Source organism: Bufo gargarizans, chromosome 5 (genome assembly GCF_014858855.1).
Source record: "Bufo gargarizans isolate SCDJY-AF-19 chromosome 5, ASM1485885v1, whole genome shotgun sequence".
In the NCBI taxonomy this organism is placed as follows: Eukaryota; Metazoa; Chordata; class Amphibia; order Anura; family Bufonidae; genus Bufo; species Bufo gargarizans.
The window spans coordinates 386,943,372-386,966,980 of NC_058084.1; the positions used below are offsets into that span (position 1 = coordinate 386,943,372).

The 23,609-nt window shown below is 44.4% G+C and overlaps 1 protein-coding gene across 1 annotated transcript in view; it reads left to right on the forward strand.

The window, feature by feature from the left end:
* The first annotated feature begins 293 nt into the window (after positions 1 to 293).
* The window catches only part of TRA2A (transformer 2 alpha homolog), a 32,782-nt gene continuing 9,466 nt past the window's right edge, over positions 294 to 23,609 (forward strand). Inside the window, exons 1-4 of the mRNA XM_044293630.1 lie at positions 294 to 522; positions 10,066 to 10,193; positions 18,213 to 18,378; positions 18,477 to 18,665. Of these exons, the coding sequence (XP_044149565.1) occupies positions 487 to 522; positions 10,066 to 10,193; positions 18,213 to 18,378; positions 18,477 to 18,665 (519 nt within the window). The 5' untranslated portion in view covers positions 294 to 486. The remainder of the gene's footprint in view (positions 523 to 10,065; positions 10,194 to 18,212; positions 18,379 to 18,476; positions 18,666 to 23,609) is intronic.

Genomic DNA, 23,609 nt, shown 5'->3' on the forward strand with positions numbered 1-23,609 from the left:
TCTGACTTCCGAAGATTTGAGGGTAGGGAAAGCCGAGATAGCACTGTCGGCCATTTTAGTGGCCATCCAGCTTTCCCAGAAGCGAGGATGGACGAGTAAACGTCGCCGAAACGCAAACTAGCTGAAGGCTATTGCCTGGCGACCATTGTGTGAGGGCTGAGGAGCACGGATAAGGTCCTGCAGTGCCCCCTCAGAACCGCTCTGTGTCCTGCTGTATAATTATACCCCGCCGCAGAATATTGACTTTCACTACGTCATTCGCGCCAGCCGCCATCCTGGGCTCGCAAGCCCCGCCCTCCGCCTTATGAACCGCGAGAAGACGACGACGACATTTTGTGAAGCGGTTTGAGGAAGACAAAAGCAGCAAGAGGAGCGGTCTTATCGGACAAAGAGCGGCGAGGAGAGAGACTTAGACGGCGCCGGCCATCGCTTACCTGACACTACCTGTCCCTAAGTCGTTTATCGGTGACGTTTAAAGCAGCAGCCATGAGCGACGTAGAAAAGAGTCACTTCGAGAGCAGAGTAAGTATACGTATAAGCCGCTGTGTGTGCATGAGCTTAAAGTTTCACTGAGTGTTCAGAAAACTTTTGATAAGCAATAGAGACCTATGAAATGTTCTGGTCGGCTGGGGTCTGAGTGCTGAGAAGGAGGAGAGGCGCCGCCATATATCTCACTCTGTCCAGGAGATGGAGCCGGCAGCACTGCATGGGCCTAGCTCCATTCTGTCCTCCACATGGAGGAGAGCGCCATATACCAGCCCTTCTCTCCTTCTAGTAATCGCGGGGTCTTGGACCCCCACTAATCAAAACCTTTGATATGTCTCTATGAAATACGTTTTTTCTGAAAACTCAGTCACTCTTAGGCCCCTTTTCATAAGACGAGTGCGTTTTCCGCGCAGGCGTGACGCAAACGCATTGTGCCAGCACTGAATCTGGACATTTCAATGGGTCTGTGTACATGAGTGTTGGTTTTCACGCATCGTGTGAAAATCGCAGCACGTTCAATATTTTTTGTTTTTTATTCAGCCCTGGCACCATAGAAGTGAAAGGGGCTGTGTGAAAAATGCGTTTTTTTTAAATAATGGTTGCTAAGAGATGTTGTTTGTAAACCTTCGGTGTGTGAGAAACACATCAATGTGCATTTCAACCGCGCGGAAAAGAAAATGACCGCAATTGCAGTCAAAACTGACTGACTTGCTTGCAAAATGGTGCGGGTTTCCCTTGATCCGTATCGTTCGTGTGAAAGAGGTTCTGCGTGTTGTGTGTGTTGTGTGTTTTTTTTTTTTTTTTTTTTTTTTTTTTTTTTTTTTTTTTTAAACTGAGGGTCTATCCCCTGGACAGATCATCAGCAACTGATCGGCGGGGGCCCGACACCCGGGACCCCTTCTGATCAGCTGTTTGAGAAGGCAGTGCCGCTGGCAGTAGTGCTGAGGCCTTCTCGCAGTTTACCGCAGTGACATCACGATTAGTATCACTGGCCTGGGCGCGGCTAAGCTCTTTTCACTTGAATGGAGCTAAGGCTACTTTCATACTCGCGTTTTGGCTTTCTGTTTCTGAGATCCGTTCAGGGCTCTCACAAGAAGTCCAAAACGGTCTAGTTTGGCCCTAATGCATCCTGAATGGAAAAGGATCCGCTCAGAATGCATCAGTTTGCCTCCATTCCGCTTTGGAGGCGGACACCAAAATGCTGCCTGCAGCGTTTTGGTGTCCGTCTGACGAAACTGAGCCAAATGGCAACCCCATTGAAAGTCAATGGGGGACGGATCAGTTTTCTATTGTGCCAGTGATGGCTATATTAAAGATAATACAAACGGATCCGTTCTGAACAGATGCAGACGGTTGTATTATGTAGCCTTAGCCCCGCCCAGTCCATTAATACTAGTCGTGACGTCACTGGGCCTGCGGTAAATGGCGAGAAGGACGCAGCACTACTGCCAGCGCTGCTGCCTTCTCAAACAGCTGATCAGTGGGGGTCCTGGGTGTCGGACCCCTGCCGATCAGATGCTGATGATCTATCCAGAGGATAGATTATCAGTTTTAAAAAAAACTGCAGAACCCCCTTTAAGGAAAAAAGCAATATTGTGTATGACAGGCATGGCCATTCTGCATTAATGCTGATGGTATCATAGGCAAGTGAGGCAAAAAGACGTAGGGACAACCTGACTGCAGGAGTAGAGGTCACCAAGTAGCCATAGTCCAGAAGGTGCTGGGGCTGATATATGTAGAAGTAGATACTTATAGAAGGAGGTGGTCTGGCAGGAGAAGCGTTTTATGTAGGGGGCAGAATGTAAAAAAATAATAATATTGCTCCCTGGAATGATTTGCCGCCATACACAAAGGGGTCTGTGCTGCTGGGACCAAGCTTGAGACATAGTAAATGTCTGGAGATGCCTGCTCAGCATATCACAGGTGGTCAGTGATTGAGTAGCCATCTCCTGTGGGTTGAACCAGGACATGATGAGGATGTGTCAGAACGGCAGTGGATCAGTGACGTAAGTAAGGTCTCTTTTACATGTCCATGACGACAAGATGGACAGCGGTTTATCTGAGTTTGGACTGTGCATTATTTTTTTGCTGTGTGCGTCTCGTTGCTAGGCTGGAAATTGTTCTCCAGAGAATCTCCTACCAACCAAACATGGATGGCATTTGTATTGAGTCCATAATCGGGGACCAAAATAGGGCATTATTCCGTATTGGCACTGTCCTAGGAAAACCACTGATGTGTGAATGCACACATGAAAGTCAATGGGTATGTGTGCTGTCCGTGGAGACCATGGACAGCACACATCTGTGATTCACTGACCTGTAAAATAGGCCGAAATATGGTTTTACTCTTAAAAGGCAAACCCAATTCTGTCCCAGTGTACACTATATATATATATATATATATATATATATATATATATATATATATATATATATATATATATATATATATATATATATATATATTATTTTTTTTTTTCTTGCTCTGTAACCACTTGAGGCTACTTTCACACTTGCGTTTTGGGCAGATCCGTCATGGATCTGCAAAAAAACCCTGGATATGTTAAAATAATACAACCGCATGCATCCGTCATGAATTGATCCGGTTGTATTATCTGTAACATAGCCAAGACGGATCCGCCATGAACTCCATTGAAAGTCAATGGGAGACGGATCTGTTTTCTATTGTCGGTGAAAACTGATCCGTCCCCATTGACTTGCATTGTGTGCCGGGACGGATCAGTTTGGCTCAGTTTTGTCAGACGGACTCAAACGCTGCAAGCAGCGTTTTGGTGTCTGCCTCCAAAGCAGAATGGAGACGGAACGGAGGCAAACTGATGCATTCTAAGCAGATCCTATTCCATTCAGAATAGGGTTGTTGCGGGTATCAACATTTCTATACCCAATTGATACCTTTCTCCCGGTATCAATACGATACCTGGATTTCCATTTTTTCAATACTGGGCTGCGCTGCTGTCAGCGCGCTCATGTTCCCTCAGCAGCACAGGGAAGAAGGAAGCAGTCTGCTGCTGCCACCAATGAGGAGAGAGGGGTGGGCGCACTGCACCACCACTGATGGGAGGATTTTAAATGGGTCCGGACTTTAAAGGGAACCTGTCACCAGGATTTTGGGTATAGAGCTGAGGACATGGGTTGCTAGATCGCCGCTAGCACATCTGCAATATCCAGCCCCCATAGCTCTTTGTGCTTTGATTGTATAAAAAAACAATTTGATACACATTCGGAGATCCTGTGCATGCACAATACGAAGTTACGGTCATCGGCATCAATAGGGGATGATGTGATCCCGGTGAACAAGGGTGCCGGGTGCATGCGCAGGAACTCCGAATGTCAGGGACAGGAAAATACCGCCCAGCGAAGTGAATACTGATGAGATGGGCATGTCTAAGGATCTGGCAGTTGGGGTGCGGCCGGGCACAAATGCGGCACAAAGAACGCCCCTTGGACATAAAGGACAGGTGATTATAAAGATTATTTTTCACGTTTTACAATGCGCACATGGATAATACTTATATGAATTAGAAACTTATTACAAGACCTAGGAGGGCATATAAAGATCTAATTATGTTCAGAAGGCCTGACGGTGTCCCTTTTAAGTCCAACTTAAAGGGGTATTCCGGTTGGTTAAAGTTATCCCCTATCCACAGGATAACTAGAGAGTAACTAACACGTTGGTCGCAAATATGCACGCCGCTCCATTAATTTCTGTGGGAGTTCTGAAGATAGGTGCGCTCTACTCAGCTAGCTCCAAAACTCCCATAGAAATGAATGGAGCGGCTGTGCGCATGTCTGACCGGCTGCTCCGTTCTCTTCTGGGGGGTAGGGGTCCCGTTCTCTTGATCAGTAGGGGTCCCAGCTGTAGAACCACCACTGATCTGATAGCTATAGTCTAAACTGTGGATAGGGGATAACTTTAACCAGCCGGAATTAGAGTTGTTTCAGGGTATTGAATTTTCTATACCCAGTCGATACTTTTGTCTGGTATCGACCTCAATACTGGGATTTTCCTTTTTTCGATACTAGGCTTTGCTATTGCGCAGTCTAGTATCGGAGAACATGGGGCGTGCTCAGTGTTCTCAGCAGCACAGGGAAGGAGGAGTCAATCCGCTCGTGTGAAACAGCCCTAAGGGCTGGTGTGCTGCCTGTTGCCGTATTGCAGACCACATTTGCGGATCCGCGATGCATGGGCACCGTTCTGTGCATTCCGCATCACAGATGCGGACCCATTCACTTCAATGGGTCTGCAAATCCAGAGATGCGGAACATGACACAGCGGAAGCGCTATAAGAGTGCTTTCTGGGGTTCCGTTCCGTGCCTCTGCACCGCCCAAAAAATGGAGCAAGTTCTATCTTTTTGCGGAACAGATGGATCACACACCCATTCAAGTGAATAGGTTTGCGATCCCCATGGACGGTACCCGTGCATTGCGGACCGCATGGTCACCAGCTTCACCTTGTCCCCCCAAAAAATTGGATCGGACTGTTCTATTATATGCTGGATGTTCCATAAAATGCGCAATGCACCTGGCTTTTTGGGTGTGTTATGGTATCGAAACCGAATCAAATTTTGGTATCGAAACAACCCTAGCTGCAATACCCCTTTTAATAGTCAGATAAATGTCTTTAGACTGCCCTCAGATTCCTGAACAGGCTATAGGGAATACCGCCGAGCTGTGTGAATGGGCTGGCGGAGCGATAGGTTTTCTGTGTGTGCTCTGAGTGACTGTTCTATGGACTGTAAATTGAGCAAGCCGGCGACTATAAAACTATCTTGCTTGGCTTTTACTTGTTGATTTTTGGCTGAATATTTCAGATATGCTACAAGTTATTGAATAGAAGTTATGTGCTGTATTGTCCAAGTTTAACTATTGCAGCAGTGATTATAATCCACAGTCCCATCTACCACTCATATGCCCTGATCCTCTCCGTCTGTTTGGTTTCCTGGCTGCAGCAATGACGTTCTGTGCGAACAGCGTCGCTGCTACAGCCAATCCCTGGCTTTAAGTCACACGCTGTACACTGCTGGGGCCAGTGTTTGGCGACAGTGATGGGGTTGTGCACAAGATTTCACTGTTGCAGCCAGGAAAGTGACTGCAGCATTGCAGGACCAGAGAGCAGAAGTGACTAGGGAAAAGAATAGTAAGTGTGACTCGGCTTGTATTATAAGTTCAGTGAAGAAACCGCACTTAAGATCTTTAAAAACCTTAGTGATTTATGTCCCCTATGAACAGCAACTGTTCAGTCCCTTTGCAGACCCTCTTTATCACTGTGCTGCTGGGGAAGCATTCGGTTTAGGCTACTTTCACACCGGCGTTTGTGCTGGATCTGTCATAGATCAGCAAAAGGGCTTCCGTCATGATAAATACAGCCGTCTGCATCTGTTATGAATGGATCCGGTTGTATTATCTTTAACATAGCCAAGACGGATGCGTCATGAACTCCATTGAAAGTCAATGGGGACGGATCCACTTTCTATTGTGTCAGCGAAAAAACTGATTTGTCCCCATTGACTTACATTAGGAGTCATGACGGATCCGTCTTGCTCTGCACCACGTCGCTGACAAAAACGCACTGCTTTCAGCGTTATTCTGTCTGCAATGGGGACGCAACCAAGCGTAACGGAATGCATTCTGTTTCGTTCAGTTTTGTCCCCATTGACGATAAAACGGAAACGTTTTCCCTTCTATTGAGATCCTATGACTGGTCTCAATAGTGGAAAGGGAAAGTGTGAAAGTAGCCTTACTGGGACCGCTTCTTTAATACGTGGATATGGAGTGTTGGCTTCATTTTATTTAACTTGGAAATTAATGTTATTAGTACATTACAGGAAGTCATCTTACCTCCCATGGGGTTGTTTTTTTAGGAACATGTCTACTATCCTGCTGTCTGGCAAACTTTTTTTTTTTTATTGAAGAGGACTTGGGTGTATCCACTGGTCCGCCAGCTTAATCGCTTAAAGAGAACCTGTCACCAGTCCTGACATGACTGTTAATAGCTCCATGCATTCCCCATGTAATTAATTCTGGAGCCTCTATTGTTATGACTTTGTTACACGATTCCTTTATTATCTCTACTAGAAGTTATGAATTTGCTATTAACCGGCAGTAAGGGTACAGAGGGGAGGTAAACAGTTGGGGGGGGGGGTACCACTGCTCTATCCAATCAGTGCTGTCATTTTCAGACTGTGCAGGGACTTCCCTCAACTGGTTTCCTCCCCTCTGTACCCTTACTGTAGACTGCTAGCAATTCATTCATAACTTCTGGTAGAAATAATAAAGGAATGGCACAACATAGAGCCATAACGCTAGATGCTCCAGAATTATTACATGGGGAATGCAAGAAGCTATTAATGCAGGAATGTCAGGAGCGGTGACAGGTCCTCTAAGAATAACTGGAGCCAGGATTAGTCAAGTGGATGGGACTTAAATGGATTCTCTGGCAATGGGGACCTTATTAGATGGCAAGTTCCTTTTAGGGGTTCCCTGGGATGGGCCTTGCCCTTCATTGTTTAAATAGGTGGTGGGCTTAGTACCACACAATGACAGGGTGTCCGTGTTGTCCCAGAGAACCCCTTGAAGCGATGACAGCACACGTGTGTAAAGGTGAGGATGGACAGTAGTGACTGCTCCTTGGTTTGGTCTGTTGTTGCCACGCACAGATGCTTCTTTTAATGTAAGTCTGTACGTTTACGCAGATCTTTTGTCTAATTGCATCCATCGTTTAGAGGACCCTGCAATTATCTCTGCCTTGCCAGGGCAATGCCTTTTTCCTCCCTTTCACATCGCTGTATTTGGCTTGTTTTTTTGCGGCACCAGTTGTACTTTTTAAATAGCACCATTTAATATAGCGTATTTCATTTATTTATTTTTTTCATCACCACATTCTGACCACCTGTAAGTTGTCGCCCCCCCCTCCCAGTTACACCATTCACCGTATGGGATAAATATTGTTAAATAAAAACACTTGGTAGCTATAACTAGCAGTCATCAGATTGCCAATTGTTTTCTGTGATGGGTATAATACAGTGCTGCCACCTGCAGGCCTGTATTGGTATATACCAGTGATGGGTATTGTAGCTTGCTTGATTGAGACTTTGAGTCATCACAGGCATATTACGGCTTCCCTGATTTTCAGCAGATGAATGCTGTTACAGGCACCAGAGCTCATCGCATCTGCGTCTTCACCGTTCAGATGCCGTGGTCGCATTTGACCACTGCAGCTAGGGGGTTAATTGCACGTGATCTGGCTGATGGCACACCTTCTCCCTTTGTCTCTGCTGTTTGAAACAGTAGAAACCTAGTGGCTATGGCACCCGCAGCACACACAAGTGGGTGGAGGTCACAATAACACCTGTAGAAGCATCATAGACACCTGTCCAGGCCGTTTTACTCCCTGAAAAAAGCCCCGCCCCTCAGACATCTTTCTCCAGAGAACGGACTAAACACTACATTGTGGTTACAGGACCTGTGGTGATGTCAGTCATGTGATCAGCCATGTGTGTGGGAGGAGTTAGGAGAACACAGGCTTGGTGTAGGACTGTGCTGGTGGAGAATGCAGAGGTACTTTATGTATGGATGGTGTGTATAAAGCAGGGCACACAGTAGTTCTATTTATGTAATGGACATGTAGCAGAGGTGTGTATATGGTTAAGCTAACTGTAATGATTATGTAGTAGAGCTGTGTATGTAATATGTGTGTGGCAGCGTCAGGCAGGCCCTGTATCTTGCTGTGTTATGGTGGCAGTGGTCTTATGTTTTTTTTTTCTTATTGCTATTTCTGCGTAGAAGAATTAGAGCAGCCTCATAGTTTTTTTTTTTTTTTTGCTGCATAATTTGTACTCCTCCCCGGCTAAAAATACTCCTCAAAATTGTTGAGAGGAGTATTTTTACTCTTCTGGAAAAAATGTAGTGCGACCTCTGCGAGTGGGAACTGTCAAGTGCTGACCTCCACTGTACAGGTATGGCGGAGGATGCAAAGGAGTAACAGGGTTTTCCCAGTTGGACAACCCTTGTCCTTGCCCTCTGAAAAAGCATCTCCTGCTGTGGCAGGCCAAGCATGTCCATGCACGACATCTGGAATCGTCAACCTCCAGCACCGAAACTACAAGTCCCAGAATCTTCCTGTCACTTCTGTGGGAGTTAGAACAGCTGAGTCAGTGTGCATGCTGGGAGTTGTAGATACAGCAGCTGTAGTGCCGAAGGTTGCCAATCGCTGCAGGGGAAATATTTCTGTGCTGGGATTCAGAATCTGCAACAATCGACTGATTGCAAAGCCAGCTGTTTTTATAAAAAGGGGTGTCTTTATGAAAAATACCCTTTAATACAGTGCTCCCAACTCGTGACTCAAGTGACAATTTATCTCTGAGGAAGAACTATAGGTATTAAGACTCATTGTAGTGTAAAATTATAGCAAGAGAACTACTGTTAGTGTAGAAGCTCCACCTATTTCTAAGTCTGCAGAACTTAAGGGTCCATTCACACGTCCGTATGTGTTTTGCGGACCGCACATCGCTGGCACTCTCATAAAAAATGCCTTTTCTTGTCCGCAATTGCAGACAAGAATAGGACATGTCCGAAGTCCACACCTGTTCAGCAAAATTGCTGACCCATTTTGCGGACGTGTGAATGTTCCCTTAAACTGCTATTGCAGGGCCCAAATGCTGATGGGTTTCCAACTTGGTTCTAATATGTTTTTAGAACCAATCTTGTTTTAGTTTGCTGTAATCAATGTATGGAGTAAATAAAGAGTAGTGGGTGTTCAGGTGATTGACGGGCTAGGTAATGTAAGTAGGCCTTGTGTTGAGGAGCATTACTATGGCCGATGTCCTAGGAGGTTGTGAAAAGGTGCTGCAGGGAGATCCTGCCAGACTCTATGTATACTCTCTACCTGCTGGCTTTTTATAATTTTAGTGCCACAGAAGAGTATCTAGCCCAGGTTTTCGTAATATACTAAATGTTGTTTTTCCATTAAGGTTAATGTTCGTGAAGAAATTGAAGAGTTTATTCCAAGAATGTTGAAGAGAAAGCAAGATAAAAGAAGGCTAATGAAAAGTTGTAAAGCTCAGAAAATGTCAATTGAATGAGGGAAAAAAATAATCAGAAGACTGTTCAGATAGAAGCACTTGAATATGTTTAAGGCTTTAATGAATTGGTTGAATTGGGGGAAGAATACACGAAGTTGAAAAATGAAAAAATAAATAAAAATAAAATAAGATGAAGAATGAAGAAAAGTTTAACTCAAGAGTGTCATAGAATTAAAAGAATCTGGAAGAATGAATGGGTCCTAGGTTAAGTAAATGTATGGTTTACGTTCCAGTGTCTGATCAAATTAATGACTCTGCATGATTTTAGTTAAAAGAAAATTTGGGTTTGGTCACCTGGATCAAATAGGGTATTCCTAGAGACCAGTATCTTTATGGGCTATATGCAGTCAGTTGGAGGGCAGAGTAATCTGTAACACATAACCTTTGTTTTCCAGGTTTTATATAATTCTTGTTTTGTATTAAGGTAGGAATTTCTTAACACTGCTCCATTTTTTTAATGTACTTTTTTTCTGTTAGGAGTCACGATCTCGTTCCAAGTCGGCGGCAGAAAGTGCTCCACGTGCAAAATCTGACAGTCGGTCTCACTCTCGTAGTGTATCAAGAGGTTCCAAGCGGTCCCGTTCTCGCTCCAGGTCAAAATCTCGGTATGTAGTAACTTTTTGTTCAAAGTTGATGGTGCTGTTAAATCAAAAATTAATTAAAAAAAATACATTTATTATAGCAGTAAAGATTAATTGCGTAAAGCTACTTTCACACTGGCGTTTTGGCATTCCGTTTGAGAAGCGTTCAGGGCTCTCACAAGCGGTCCAAAATGGATCAGTTTGGCCCTAATGCATTCTGAATGGAAAAGGATCCGCTCAGAATGCATCAGTTTGCCTCCGTTCTGTCTCCATTCAGTTTTGGTGTCTGTCTCACAAAACTGAGCCAAATGGACACACTGTAAGTCAATGTGGACGGATCAGTTTTCACTGACCCAATCTGGCACAATAGAAAACTGATCCGTCCTCCATTGACTTTCAAGGCTGGCTATGTTAAAGATAATACAACCGGATCCGTTTTGAATGGATGCAGACGTTTGTATTATCTGAACGGATCAGTCTGTACAGATCTGCACCAAACGTGAGTGTGAAGTAGCCTAACTTGTTAACTCTATGGCTCTAAAGGTGTAGTTTCAAGAAAAAATCTGCAGGTAGTAAAGAATAGTTAATTACTTACCTGACAGATCTCGCACCGTAGTACCAGTTTCCCTCCCTGGCATGGCTGTCTTCTTGGCTGCAGCGGTGACACCACGTGGATAACACCTTATGGTGTTGTTGCCACTTAAGTGGCTAATGATTGGCTGCAGTTCTCCTTGTGACGGTTCAGTGAATGTCATTATACCCAGTCAAATTTGTTCTTAACCCCTTCAGGACCTAGGACCTGATACCGACAGCCGAGCCCCTGCTGTATCTGCCAGCATCAGTGAAAACACTGATGCCAGTGGATTAACCCCCTGTATGCTGCGGTCCACAGCATACAGGGGGTTTGCGGCAGCTTGTACATCCCTATCAGTTCCCCCCCCAATAAAAGCACAGAGTTATGGGGACTGGGTATTGCGGATGTGCTAGCGGCCATCTAGCAACCCATGTCCTCAGCTCTATACATCAAATCCTTATTAGCTATTGTCGTGTCCGTAATAACCTGCTCTATAAAAATACCACATGACCTAACCCCTCAGGTAAATGCCGTAAAATAAAAACTGTAAAAAAAAAAAGCCGTTTTTGTCACCTTACATCACAAAAAGTATAATGGCAAGCGATCAAAGTCATACACACCCTAAAATATTGCCAATCATACCCTACCTAAGATAATCGCCCAAATACTATGGCGCTCAGACTATGGAGACACAAACATAATTATTTATTTATTTATTTATTTTCAAAAATCATTGTGTAAAACTTGCATAAATAAAAAAGTCATATTTGGTATTGTTGCGTCCGTGACAACCTGCTCTATAAAAATACCACCTGCTCTATAAAAATACCACATGATCTAACCTGTCTCGAATGTTGTAAATAACAAAAAATAAAAACTCTGCCAAAACAGCTATTTCTTGTTACCTTGCCTCACAAAGTGTAATGTAGAGCAACCAAAAATCATCTGTATCCTAAAATGGTACCAACAAAACTGCCGCCCTATCCCATATTTTCCAAAATGGGGTCACTTTTTGGGAGTTTCTACTCTAGGGGTGCATCAGGGGGGGCTTCAAATGAGACATGGTGTCAAAAAACCAGTCAAGCAAAGTCTACCTTCCAAAAACAGTTTGACATTCCTTTCCTTCTGCGCCCTGCCGTGTGCCCGTACAGCAGTTTACGGCCACATATGGGGTGTTTTTGTAAACTACAGAATCGGGGCCATAAATATTGAGTTTTGTTTGGCTGTTAACCCTTGCTTTGTAACTGGAAAAAATGGTTTCAAGTGGAAAATCTGACAAAGTGAAATTTTCTCTATTTTCCATTTATTCTTGTGGAACACCTAAAGGGTTAACAAAGTTTTTAAAATCAGTTTTGAATACCTTTTGAGGGGTGTAGTTTGTAAAATGGGGTCAATTTTTTTGGGTAGTTTCTATTATGTAAGCCTCACAAAGATTTACTGCTAAGCCTTCTAACGTCCCCAAAAATAAAATGGCATTCCCAAAATTATTCAAGCATGAAGTAGACATATGGGGAATGTAAAGTAATAACTATTTTTGGAGGTATTACTATGTATTCTAAAAGTAGAGAAATTGAAAATACAAGTAAAAAAAATTTAATTTTTTGGGCTCAATTTTTCCATGAAGTACAATATGTGACGAGAAAATAGTCTCAGAATGGCCTGGAAAAGTAAAGGCGTTTTAAAGTTATCACCACATAAAGTGACACATGTCAAATTTGCTAAAAATGTCCTGGTCCTTAAGGTGAGGAATGGCGGGGTCTTTAAGGGGTTGTTTAAATTCCTCCCCACCCAGCAGGACCTTTTGAAGAGATCTATCCTGCTCCCTGCCAGCTCTGTGGTTGTTTTTACTAGACTTCAAGTCCACACCTGTCAACGTTCACACAGACTGTGTGATATTCTCAAAGATTGGCCTAAGTGGTATACCCAAGCAGCACATGATCCAGCAGTGACATGCTGCCCTGTTTTTAAAAATGCAGGAAGTTCACTGGGGAAGAAGGGGATTAAATAAAAATACTTAGACAATCCCTTTAAGGGCTACATAAAATATGAAACCGTTTTGGAAGTCAGAATACGGCAATGCAAAGAGAAAATAACTTTAAATGTTTTTTTTTGTTTTATATTTTTGTATTAAAATGCAAGAAAAATATAAATTTTATATTGTAATCAACCCACTGAATGAAGTTAACAATCAAGTTTTACTTCATAGATGATGCTGTAAAAACAAAACCTGGTGGAATTAAATTTTTTACAGTTTCACCCTATATGGATATTTTTTTTTAATTTTTTTTTTTTCCCCCAGCTTCCCACTGCATTGTATAAAATATTAAATGGTCCCACAAAAAATAAACCTCATACAGCTTTGAACAGAAAAATAAGTTTTATGGCTCCAGGAAGGCAGGAAATGGAAAATAAAAATCACTGCAACATGTTTCAGTTAAAGGGGTTCTGCACTTTCAATTAACTGATGATCTATCCTCTGGATAGATCATCAGCTTCTGATCGGCCGGGGTCCGACACCCGGGACCCCCGCCGATCAGCTGTTTAAGAAGGCAGGGGCGCTTCAGCAGCGCCGCGGCCTTCTCACTGTTTACCGCCGGGCCGCCCGCCCACTGACGTCACGACTTGTATCAACTAAAGTGGGCGCGGCTAAGCTCCATTCAAGTGAACGGAGCTTAGCCGCGCCCACTCTAGTTGATACAAGTCGTGATGTCAGTGGGCGGGCGGCCCGGCGGTAAACAGTGAGAAGGCCGCGGTGCTGCTGGAGCGCCGCTGCCTTCTCAAACAGCTGATCGGCGGGGGTCCCGGGTGTCGGACCCCCGCCGATCAGAAGCTGATCTATCCAGAGGATAGATCATCAGTTAATTGAAAGTGCAGAACCCCTTTAAGGCTACATTCACACAACCGTATGTGTTTTGCTGTCTGAATAAAAAATAAAATAAAAAATCCTCCTACTTCCCAGGGATGATGATCCTGAATACAGATAAGATCTTTAGCTGAATCTCTGTAATAATGGAGTTTATGAGCAGATCTGGCTAATAAGCAGCAGCACTTGTATGCAGTCTCCATTACTGCAGTCTGTCCTCTCTACTTCATGTCTCCTGATGAGATCCATTTCCACAAGGATTCAGTTAAATATCATATTAAACTGTATTCAGGATCATAATCCCTGACAAGCAGAGCAGAGAGGAGGAAGAGGCAGCTCTTTACCTCAGTGCTGTGAAGTAACTTATCCTGTGTGATTAGGACAGGTTTTGTGTATACTAACAGGACTGCAGCCATTTTGTTTCTTCTAGGGCTGCAACGATTAATCGATGTAATCGATTATATTCGATAACTGGATTCGTTGTCGACAAATCCAGTTATCGAATAATCGCCGATTCGTTGCTATGCGGGCGGGCGGTCCCTGCATCTTTATTTTACCTTTTTACAATGACGCTCCTGTAACAGCCAGGCAGAGCGGACGGCGGCGTAACGTCACTCACTCACGTGACACGCCTGCTCCGCCTCCTTCATTCATGAGGTGGGCGGAGCAGGTGCGTCACGTGAGTGACGTTACGCCGCCGTCCGCTCTGCCTGGCTGTTACAGGAGCGTCATTGTAAAAAGGTAAAATTAAAGATGCAGACGTGATTAATCCGACTTATAAGCATCGGGGCCGGGGCTGTTATGGGGAGGGGGGAGGATCTGTCTATGGCACTGCTATGGGGAGGGGGGTCTGTGTATAGCACTGCTATGGGGAGGGATCTGTCTATGGCACTGCTATGGGGAGGGGGGGTCTGTGTATAGCACTGCTATGGGGAGGAGGGGGGGGTCTGTGTATGGCACTGCTATGGGAAGGGGGATCTGTGCACTGTTATGCCCATAACAGTGCACATATCCCCCTCTCCATAACTGCGCCGCCCACAGATCCCCCTCTCCATAACTGCGCCGCCCACAGATCCCCCTCTCCATAACTGCGCCGCCCACAGATCCCCCTCTCCATAACTGCGCCGCCCACAATTTGTTTTAATATGGCCTTTGAACATATTTTTTCAAGTAAGATCATATAAACCTCTGTTTTGTAATTTTGTTGTTTTTGCCGATTAATCGTAGAAATTAATCGGCAACTAATCGATTATTCAAATAATCGTTAGCTGCAGCCCTAGTTTCTTCAAATTATTGCTCCCCAGACAAAACGAGCCATTATAACTAATGAAACGTATTTGGTAATATATTTATAATAAAGTAATATTTTGTGTATTTAAATTTTCTTATTCCCGGATAACCCCTTTTAATGTAGTTGGTCCACTTGAAAGCCAGCCATTCTGAGCTGAGCTGGATGCGGAGCACTGAAGAATGCTAACTCCTTCCCTGGGTGCTAAGACTGAAGCCAGTTGGTGTAAGGCTGGGTTCACACCTGAGCGTTTTACAGCGCGTTCCTACGCGCTGTAAAACGCTCAACAAGGAGAAACCAATGATTCCCTATGGGAATGGTTCGCACTTGGGCGTTTTACAGCGCGTACGATCGCGCTGTAAAACGCCCGACGCTCCAAAAAGTACATGAGCGACTTTTGGGGCGTTTGTGGCCATAGGACACTGTAGTGAATCACACAAACGCGCGTCAAACGCGCGTTTACTATTACAAAAATGCGCGTCTAAAACGCGCGTTTGCGCAACGCTCAAGTGTGAACCCAGCCTTAGTCAGCAGAGGGTGTGCCATGGAGTAAAAGAGGATAAGGATACCAAACTGGAAGCAGTGTATCCGCATGTGCCCCCAACATCATAGTACATAAGGCCGAAAAGACATTTGTCTAGGGGAATAAAAAATTCCTTCCCGACTCCAATCAGGCAATCAGAATAACTCCCTGGCTCAACCACCCCTCTCTGGTAGCTATAACTTGTAATATTATTACACTCCAAAAATTCATCCAGGCCCCTCTTGAATTCCTTTATTGTACTCGCCATCACCACCTCCTCAGGCAGAGAGTTCCATAGTCTCACTGCTCTTACCGTAAAGAATCCTCTTCTATGTTCGTGTACAAACCTTCTTTCCTCCAGACGCAGAGGATGTCCCTAGTCACAGTCCTGGGGATAAATAGATGATGGGAGAGATCTCTGTACTGACCCCTGATATATTTATACATCGTAATTAGATCTCCCCTCAGTCGGGAGACACCAACGCCTCAGACTGCTGTGGCAAAACTTTGGTGCCCCATGGATGTGTTTGCAGGGGGCCAGTGATGAAAGGGGCCACTGAACCTAGGGAGCTAAGCAGCCAGCATCAGTTATTTCCGATGCCAGAGTACAGTCAGTACCGGACTCCTGCAGTGATCTGGTGCTCTTTACCAGCTCTTCAGTCTTTGCAGCCTAGGCCAGGATGAATGGCCTTGGTGGCTGGGACTGAAGAGCATACAGGCTGTGCTTGATACAGTGGCCCAGAAGAGAAGAGAAGGGTGGGGGGGGACACTTTTTTCAACACTATTATTGTGCACTATAATTTAATTGATTTGATCACGCAGCCCTAGTTCACACGTATTGGACACACTGGAGCTGAAATGTAATCAGAAATTCTGCAGTGTTTGAGTAAAAGCAAATTAAATGAGATTTTACTTCAGGTGTACCTAAACTTTCAAATAAAAAATGTAAGTGTTAACACTCTAAAAATATTTTGATCTATTTTATTTGATATTGATGACCAATCCTGAGAAAAGATTGTTGGGCCTCATGCACACTAATGTTGTTCTGGTCCGCATCTGTTGCTCTGTTCCGTGGCTCCGCAAAAAATAATATAACGTGTCCTATTCTTGTCCGTTTTGCGGACAAGAATATGCATTTCTACAATGAGCTGGCTGTTCCGTTCTGCAAATTGCTGAAGGCACACGGGCGGCTTCCGTGTTTTGCGGACCACAAAAAAAAGTAACGGTTGTGTGCATGAGGCCTTAGGCCTCATGCACCCGGCCGTGGCAGTATTGGAGCCCGCAAACAGCGGGTCCACAATATGCGGGAACCAGCTATGTGCTCCCCGCATCACTGATGAGGACCAATTCACTTGAATGGGTCCCCAATTTGGAGCTGCGGTGCGGAGTGAAGGCACAGAAGCACTAGAGTTCTTCTGTGGTGTTTCTGTGCGGACGGATCAGTAACCCATTTAAATTGAATGGGTCTCGCTCCGTCCCGGCCGCCGCACGGACATTGCCCATGCGTTGGGGACCATAAATTGGGGTCACCAATGCAGAGAACGGATGTGTGCATGAGGCCTTATGGGAAACTAGACAACGGTTTCTCCTCTGCAGCCAGTAACTTTTCAGATATTGTGTAATGTGCTCTCTCGTTCACAATGAAATCTGTCAGAAGAGCTGCCCGACTGCTCAGTTTATAGTCCTTCTCTTTACACTCCTGAGACTGATTTCATCGTGGAGGAGTCGGAGCAGACTACATAATATGAAAAATGGCTGGCAGTAGACAGTGTTAGGCCCCTTTTTAAAATGAGTTTTCCGCGCAGGTGCAATGCATGACGTGAATGCATAGCACCCGCACTGAATCCTCACCCATTCATATCAATGGGTCTGTGTACACTTTTTTTTTTTTTTCCATTTCCAGCTCAACGTGAAAAATGCAGCATGTTCTATATTCCTTGTTTTTCACACAGCCCTGGCCCCATAGAAGTGAATAGGGCTTCAGTGAAAAACGTATTGCATCCGGAAGCAAGTGCAGATGCAATGCGTGTTTCAATGGTTGCTAGGAGCTGTTTGTAAGCCTTCAGTTTTTTTTTTTTTCCACGCGTGCGTGAAAAACGCATTGCACCCGCGTGGAAAAAACTGAACGCGATCGCAGACAAAACTGACTGAACTTGCTTGCAAAATGGTTCAAGTTTCACTGAACGCATCCGGACCTAATCCGTCACGCTCGTGTGAAAGAACATAATGATGCTGAAGATGTCCTTTTTTTAAAAAAAATTAAAAATAAAACCTTTTTTTCCTCTGAGTACAGTATTGATGACCTATCCTCAGGAAAAGGGCTCATGCACACGACCATATAGCCATGGTGCCCTTATTGCGGTCCGCAAACAGTAGGGTCAGCAAAACACTGCACTCAGTGCTGCAGATGCAGGCCCACTGCCTTGAATAGGTTTGTGATCCGCAAGATACAACTTGCTATAGGACTTCACCTATCTTTTGTGGAGGCACAGGTCGGAAGCCCAAACCACTACAAATAGCTTGCTTCGGCTTTCGGGTTCGTGCCTCCGCACCACAAAAAGATAGAACATGTTCTATATTTGGCCGTATTTTGTGAATGAGGGATCCGTTCAAGTCAATGGGTCCACACTGCAATATGGAGTGCACATGGCCAGTGCCTGAGCATTAAGGACTGTGATTTGCAGAAAAGTTGGCACAGATTTTTGGCACATCTTTTAGCTGATTTATATTACGGTGAACTGTTTTGACTAATATTCTTGCTAAAATACTTAAGTGATCCCATTGATCTTTTACAGTACTAGGTCTAGAAGACGCTCCCATAGAAGATATTCTCGCTCCAGGTCTCGATCACATTCGCGCAGAAGACGATCAAAAAGCAGATCCCACAGCCCAGAATACAGACGCAGAAGAAGCCGAAGTCGCTCTCCAATGTCTAACAGAAGGAGGCACAATGGTAGCAGGGTATGTTGTCGGTATATGAGCTTCATTTTTGAATATGGGGGAAAATTAGATCTGGACAATTTTTCAAACATTAAATTTCTTGTTTTTCACTTTATTAGGCAAATCCAGATCCAAACCTCTGCGTTGGAGTCTTTGGTCTGAGCTTGTACACAACTGAACGAGAGCTAAGAGATGTGTTCTCTCGGTATGGACCTCTCAGTGGTGTGAAGGTGGTTTATGATCAGCGAACTGGACGGTCAAGGGGATTTGCATTTGTCTATTTTGAACGCGTAGAGGATTCCAGAGAGGTAATTGTCAGAACAAAGTTTTCTTTCTTGTGTATGTCTTAGGCCTCATGCACACGACCGCATGTATTTTCCATTCTGAAAAAAAAAAACGGATGACGTCCGTGTGCAGTCTGTATTTTGTGGAACAGAACAGCTGGCCCCTAATAGAACAGTATAATTTATTTTTGTTGTTTTTCCTCTTTGTGGAACGGAAATAGAATACACACGGAGTAACTTCTGTTTTTTGCGGACCCATTGAAACGAATGGTTCCGTCTACGGATTACAAAAAAAAAACACAACGGCCATGGAAAGAAAATAAGTTTGTGTGCATGAGCACTTATATGTACCTGGAGGATTTTTGCAGGGCCTGCAGTTTAAAAGAACGGGTAGAAAAGTGCCCTGATCTGTTCTGGCCTGGGATCAGTAACTGTTTAACGCCGAGCTTGTTTTACAGATGTTACTACTTTGTACACTTGTACAACCTGCCTGTTACACGGCTTGAACTAACAAATTTGAGACCATTGCATATCTCATTCTAAGAATGCAAAGAGTGAGGTTATTGCCTAAATGGACGATACCTTGATTTATGTTTCATGTGGTGTGTATTTTGGCGGGCTGTTCCAGCAGAGAACAGCCTACTGGTATTCTCCAGATCTGGCACTGCTGTATGCAAACGGAATGACCGCCGGCCCCATGAAATATAATTGGGGTCCAGTGGAGATCCGGCCGTGTTGTCGCAAAAATGCCAAGAATTGGCCAAACACAAACCACTGCCGCTGTTTGTGGCATTCTCTACTAGATTGCAGTGCCACAGATGTGAAAGTAGCTTTAGTTAGTAACATGAAGTAATCCTTCATCTACACTTTTTGTAGTGCTGCAAAGATGATTTTAACTATTAAAGGGATTTTCTGGGCCCAGGGCAGGACCCCACCTCTTCTGTATGCCCTTACTACTTTCCTTGCTCCAATGGTCCCATTTGCTAGGCTGCAGCGTGAGCCAGTTTGTTTTGAGCTGGTGACGTATTGGGCTTCCTAACCCTATGCTAGGTGTAGGCTTCAACCTACCAGTGAGCCCGGTGACATCACTGGCATAAATGGGCAGTGTATAACGCTGCCCTAGGATGTTTTAGAGGTGGGTACTAGTGGTAGTACCAGGCAAAGAGGAGCATCGGAGCAAGGAAATACTCCGATGCTCAGCTCATATATAATGAAGGGATATCCGGGTTCAGCCCTAAAACCGGACAACTGCCATAATGTAGCCTCAGTGTAACTTGTGCCAACCGTCTGCCATTTAATTGTCTAAAAACTGGGACTGTCTGTTTTTACATTCACCCCTGGTGTCTAATATAAGCTGGTAACTGATCTGCCAAATTAGACAAAAAGTGACGCATTAAGAGGTTTTCCACTGGAAAATGTCAAATGGCTATGAAATGGTAAAAAAATAAAATAAAATGTTTTCCTGCTGTCTTGACATGACTGGGCATGCTGCAGCCAGTCATTGGTTGAGCAACATTTCCTGCCGTTGTGAGACAGGAGCAAAAGGGGAGCACAGTGGGGACTGGTGAGACGAGTGCAAGCTAATTGGGGCAAGGAGAGGGATTAACAACTTACTGGCCATCCCAATTTTTTTTTTTTTTAAATCGCCACTTCACATAAGGGCCATTTGCCTCCTTCCTGACCAGGCCTAATTTTGCTAATCTGACGTATCTCGCTTTATGTGGTAATAACTTTGGAACACTTTTTTTTTACTTATCCAAGCTATTCACAGATTTGTTTTCTCGTGACACATTGTACTTTATGACCGTCATAAATTTGAGTCTATATAGTTCACCTTTTTATTTATGGGAAAAAATACCAAATTTAGCAAAAATGTTGGAAAATTCAGTTTTCAAAATTTCAATTTCTCTGCTTTTAGAACAAAGTGATACCTGATTAAATATTTATTACGTAACGTTCCCCATATGTCTACTTTGTTGGCATCATTTTGGGAATTTTTTTTTATAATAGGAGATAGAATTTTAGAAGCAATTCTTAAAAAAAAAGAAAAAATTGCCAAAACCCACTTTTTTTTTAAGGACCAGTTCAGGTCTGAAGTGACAATGTGGGGCTTACATAGTGGATACCCCCATAAATGACCCCATTGTAGAAGCTAAACCCAAGTTACTTAAAACTGATTTTACAAACTTTGTTAACCCTTTAGGCGTTCCACAAGAATTAAAGGAAAATGGATATAAAATTTTAAAATTTCACTTTTTTGGGCAGATTTTCTATTTTTATTTAATTATTATTTTTTTTAACACATTGAGGGTTAACAGCCAAACAAAACTCTTCATTACCCTGATTCTGTGGTTTACAGAAACACCCCACATGTGGTCATAAACTGCTGTATGGGCACACGGCAGGGTGCAGAAGAAAAGGAGCGCCACATGGTTTTTGGCCCCCCTGATGCTCCCTTATAGTAGAAACTCCCAAAAAATGACCCCATTTTGGAAACTAGGGGATAAGGGCCAGTTTTATTGTTACTATTTTTGGGTACATAAGATTTTTTATTTATTTTTTTTGATCATTCATTATAACACTTTATGGGGCAAGGTGACCAAAAATTGGTTTGTTTTAGCACAGTTTTTATTTTATTTATTTTAAAGCGTTCGCCTGAGGGGTTAGGTCATGTGAGATTTTCTTATTTATTATAGTAGCCCAGGTTACAGGAGAAATACACCCCCCAGAGAGGCTGTACAACGCAGTAGAGCCTCAGTGCAGCCAGATCAAGGTCTGTGAAAGACCCGTCAGCTCCTGCACTCTCCGGCCCCGGCGGTCACATGACCGCCGGGCTGCAACAGATAGCGCTTCGTGCTCTGTATATACCGTGCTTGGTGAGTGCTGTGTATACAGCGATCTAGAAGGCAGGGACACCTGGGAACTGTCCCTGCCTTCTCTAAGGGTTGCCCTGCTGTCACTGACAGCGGGCAACCCGATCTGCAGCTTCAGTCTCTGAATGGACGTTCAAGAACATCCATTCAGAGGTAGAGAACCACCTCCCGAACATTTGTAGTCTATGGGTGGACGGGAGGTACCTAAAACCTTTTTATGTATTCTTTATTATACTGTTGCTGTGAAATACATTTTTCTAATATGCTGTATATTTTTCCCAGTGCAATAGGCACCTGAAATGCAGGTGCCTATTGCACTTTAGGATCTGTACTCCCATACAGCGCTGTGTTTGGTAGTGTGAATTCTCTTGCAGCCACACTGAGAGCTGTACAGGCCGGAGCATCGCTGCTTCTGCTGGTATGAGCCTGGCACAGATTGTCTGTCAGGCTTTGGCAGAGCAGACACAGGCAGAAGCGCGATTGTCTTATGTCAGCTCCTCTGTCCGCTCTGCTAAAGCCTGACCCAGACAATCGAGCTAAGCTGTGAGTGGGTGCATGGCATTCAAAAATGAAAAACCGTGGCAGAAGAGCATTTGGCTGTCGGATTGAAGTTGTATGGGAAAAATTGCACAGAAGAGTAAGCGTTCCGTTGTCTGCAGGCTTGGTTGAAGTGCACCTTCTAGCTGTGTAAAGCACGCGATCACTACATAATTCAGGAATGTGGTTAATGCGGGGCCTACCTGGCACTCAGCCCCACAGATATACATTTGGTTGTACAGTATGTGAGACTTTGCATCTATCTGACAAGTTTGTAGTGGATTGTGTGAAGCGCACTCCCCTTTATTTTGGTGAATAGTAAGTCCTCATGCACACTAATGTATTTTCTTTCAGTGTTTTTGTTTTTTGGGGGACTGTATGCGGAACCATTAATTTCAATGGGTCCGCAAAAAAAAGACGTTACTCCGCATGTTTTTCCCATTCCATAAAAAATAGAACATGTCCTATTATTGTCCATATTACAGACAAGAATAGTACTGCTCTATTAGGGGCCAGCTGTTCCGTTCCGCAAAATATGAGATGCACACGGACGTTTATTTTTTTGCGGATCGCAAAATGCATACGGTGGTGTGCACGGGTGCTGACAGCCATGTGAAGATAAATGCAGATGGAACTCGGGCTTTGGGTTTCCTGTTGACTCGCATTCCCTGCTTCTACTTAAGGCGAACCGGCCACCTGTTATTTCAGCAGGAGAAGCGGAGCTAGTTTTGTGGGAAAAGATTCAGTAGAATGTGTAATTCAATTAAGTCTCTTTCTGAACTAACAAGAGGTGTGGACAAGAGTAGTGTTGAGCGAACTTCTTGTTCTGTTTATAAAGTTCGGTGTACAAGGTTTGGGTTATCCAGAATTCAGCGATAATCGGATGGATGCTCGGTGTGAGATCGCACTGGCCCATAATTTTTTCCCTACCCTGTAACGCTGCTGAGGCTCCTGGCGCATGCGCAGTGACGGCCGTTGTCCTGCTGAGAAGTACAGCTCAAGCGTGTTGCTTTCCTACAACTGTGCTATGAAATGTCCCTACCCCGTCGTCGTGCACCTGCGCGGCACAGCTCCTTCCAAAGCTGGTAACGCCATGTCCGGTGTGGCCGGAAGTGACGATGGTAGGGAAACTTTATAGAACGGTGGCAACACCCCCGTTTCTCCTAGAGGATCGTTTGCATATATTTACTTTGTTTTGCCTTCAGCTGCCAAGCACACAGGTGGCAGGTCAGCACGATTCATAGGTACTAATCTGCTGACAGATGCCCTTTAACCAGTAAGAGAACAGGCTATTTATCACCCAGCCACACAGGATGGCAGATGGGGGTCTGAGCAGTTACACATTATGACTAGCGTTCTCAGGGTGAATATGGACATGATGGGGGCAGGGACCCCTCTGATCATACACTTGTCACTTAAGGTGGATGGGTAGGGCGATGAAACGACTGTGATGCATTGATGAATGCTGCATGCCTCCAAGTGTAGCAGTAGATCCAAGGGTCCTGTGTGGATCTGGTGGTGGTGTGCCCCTCATACATTTCCTGCACATGTGACTGAG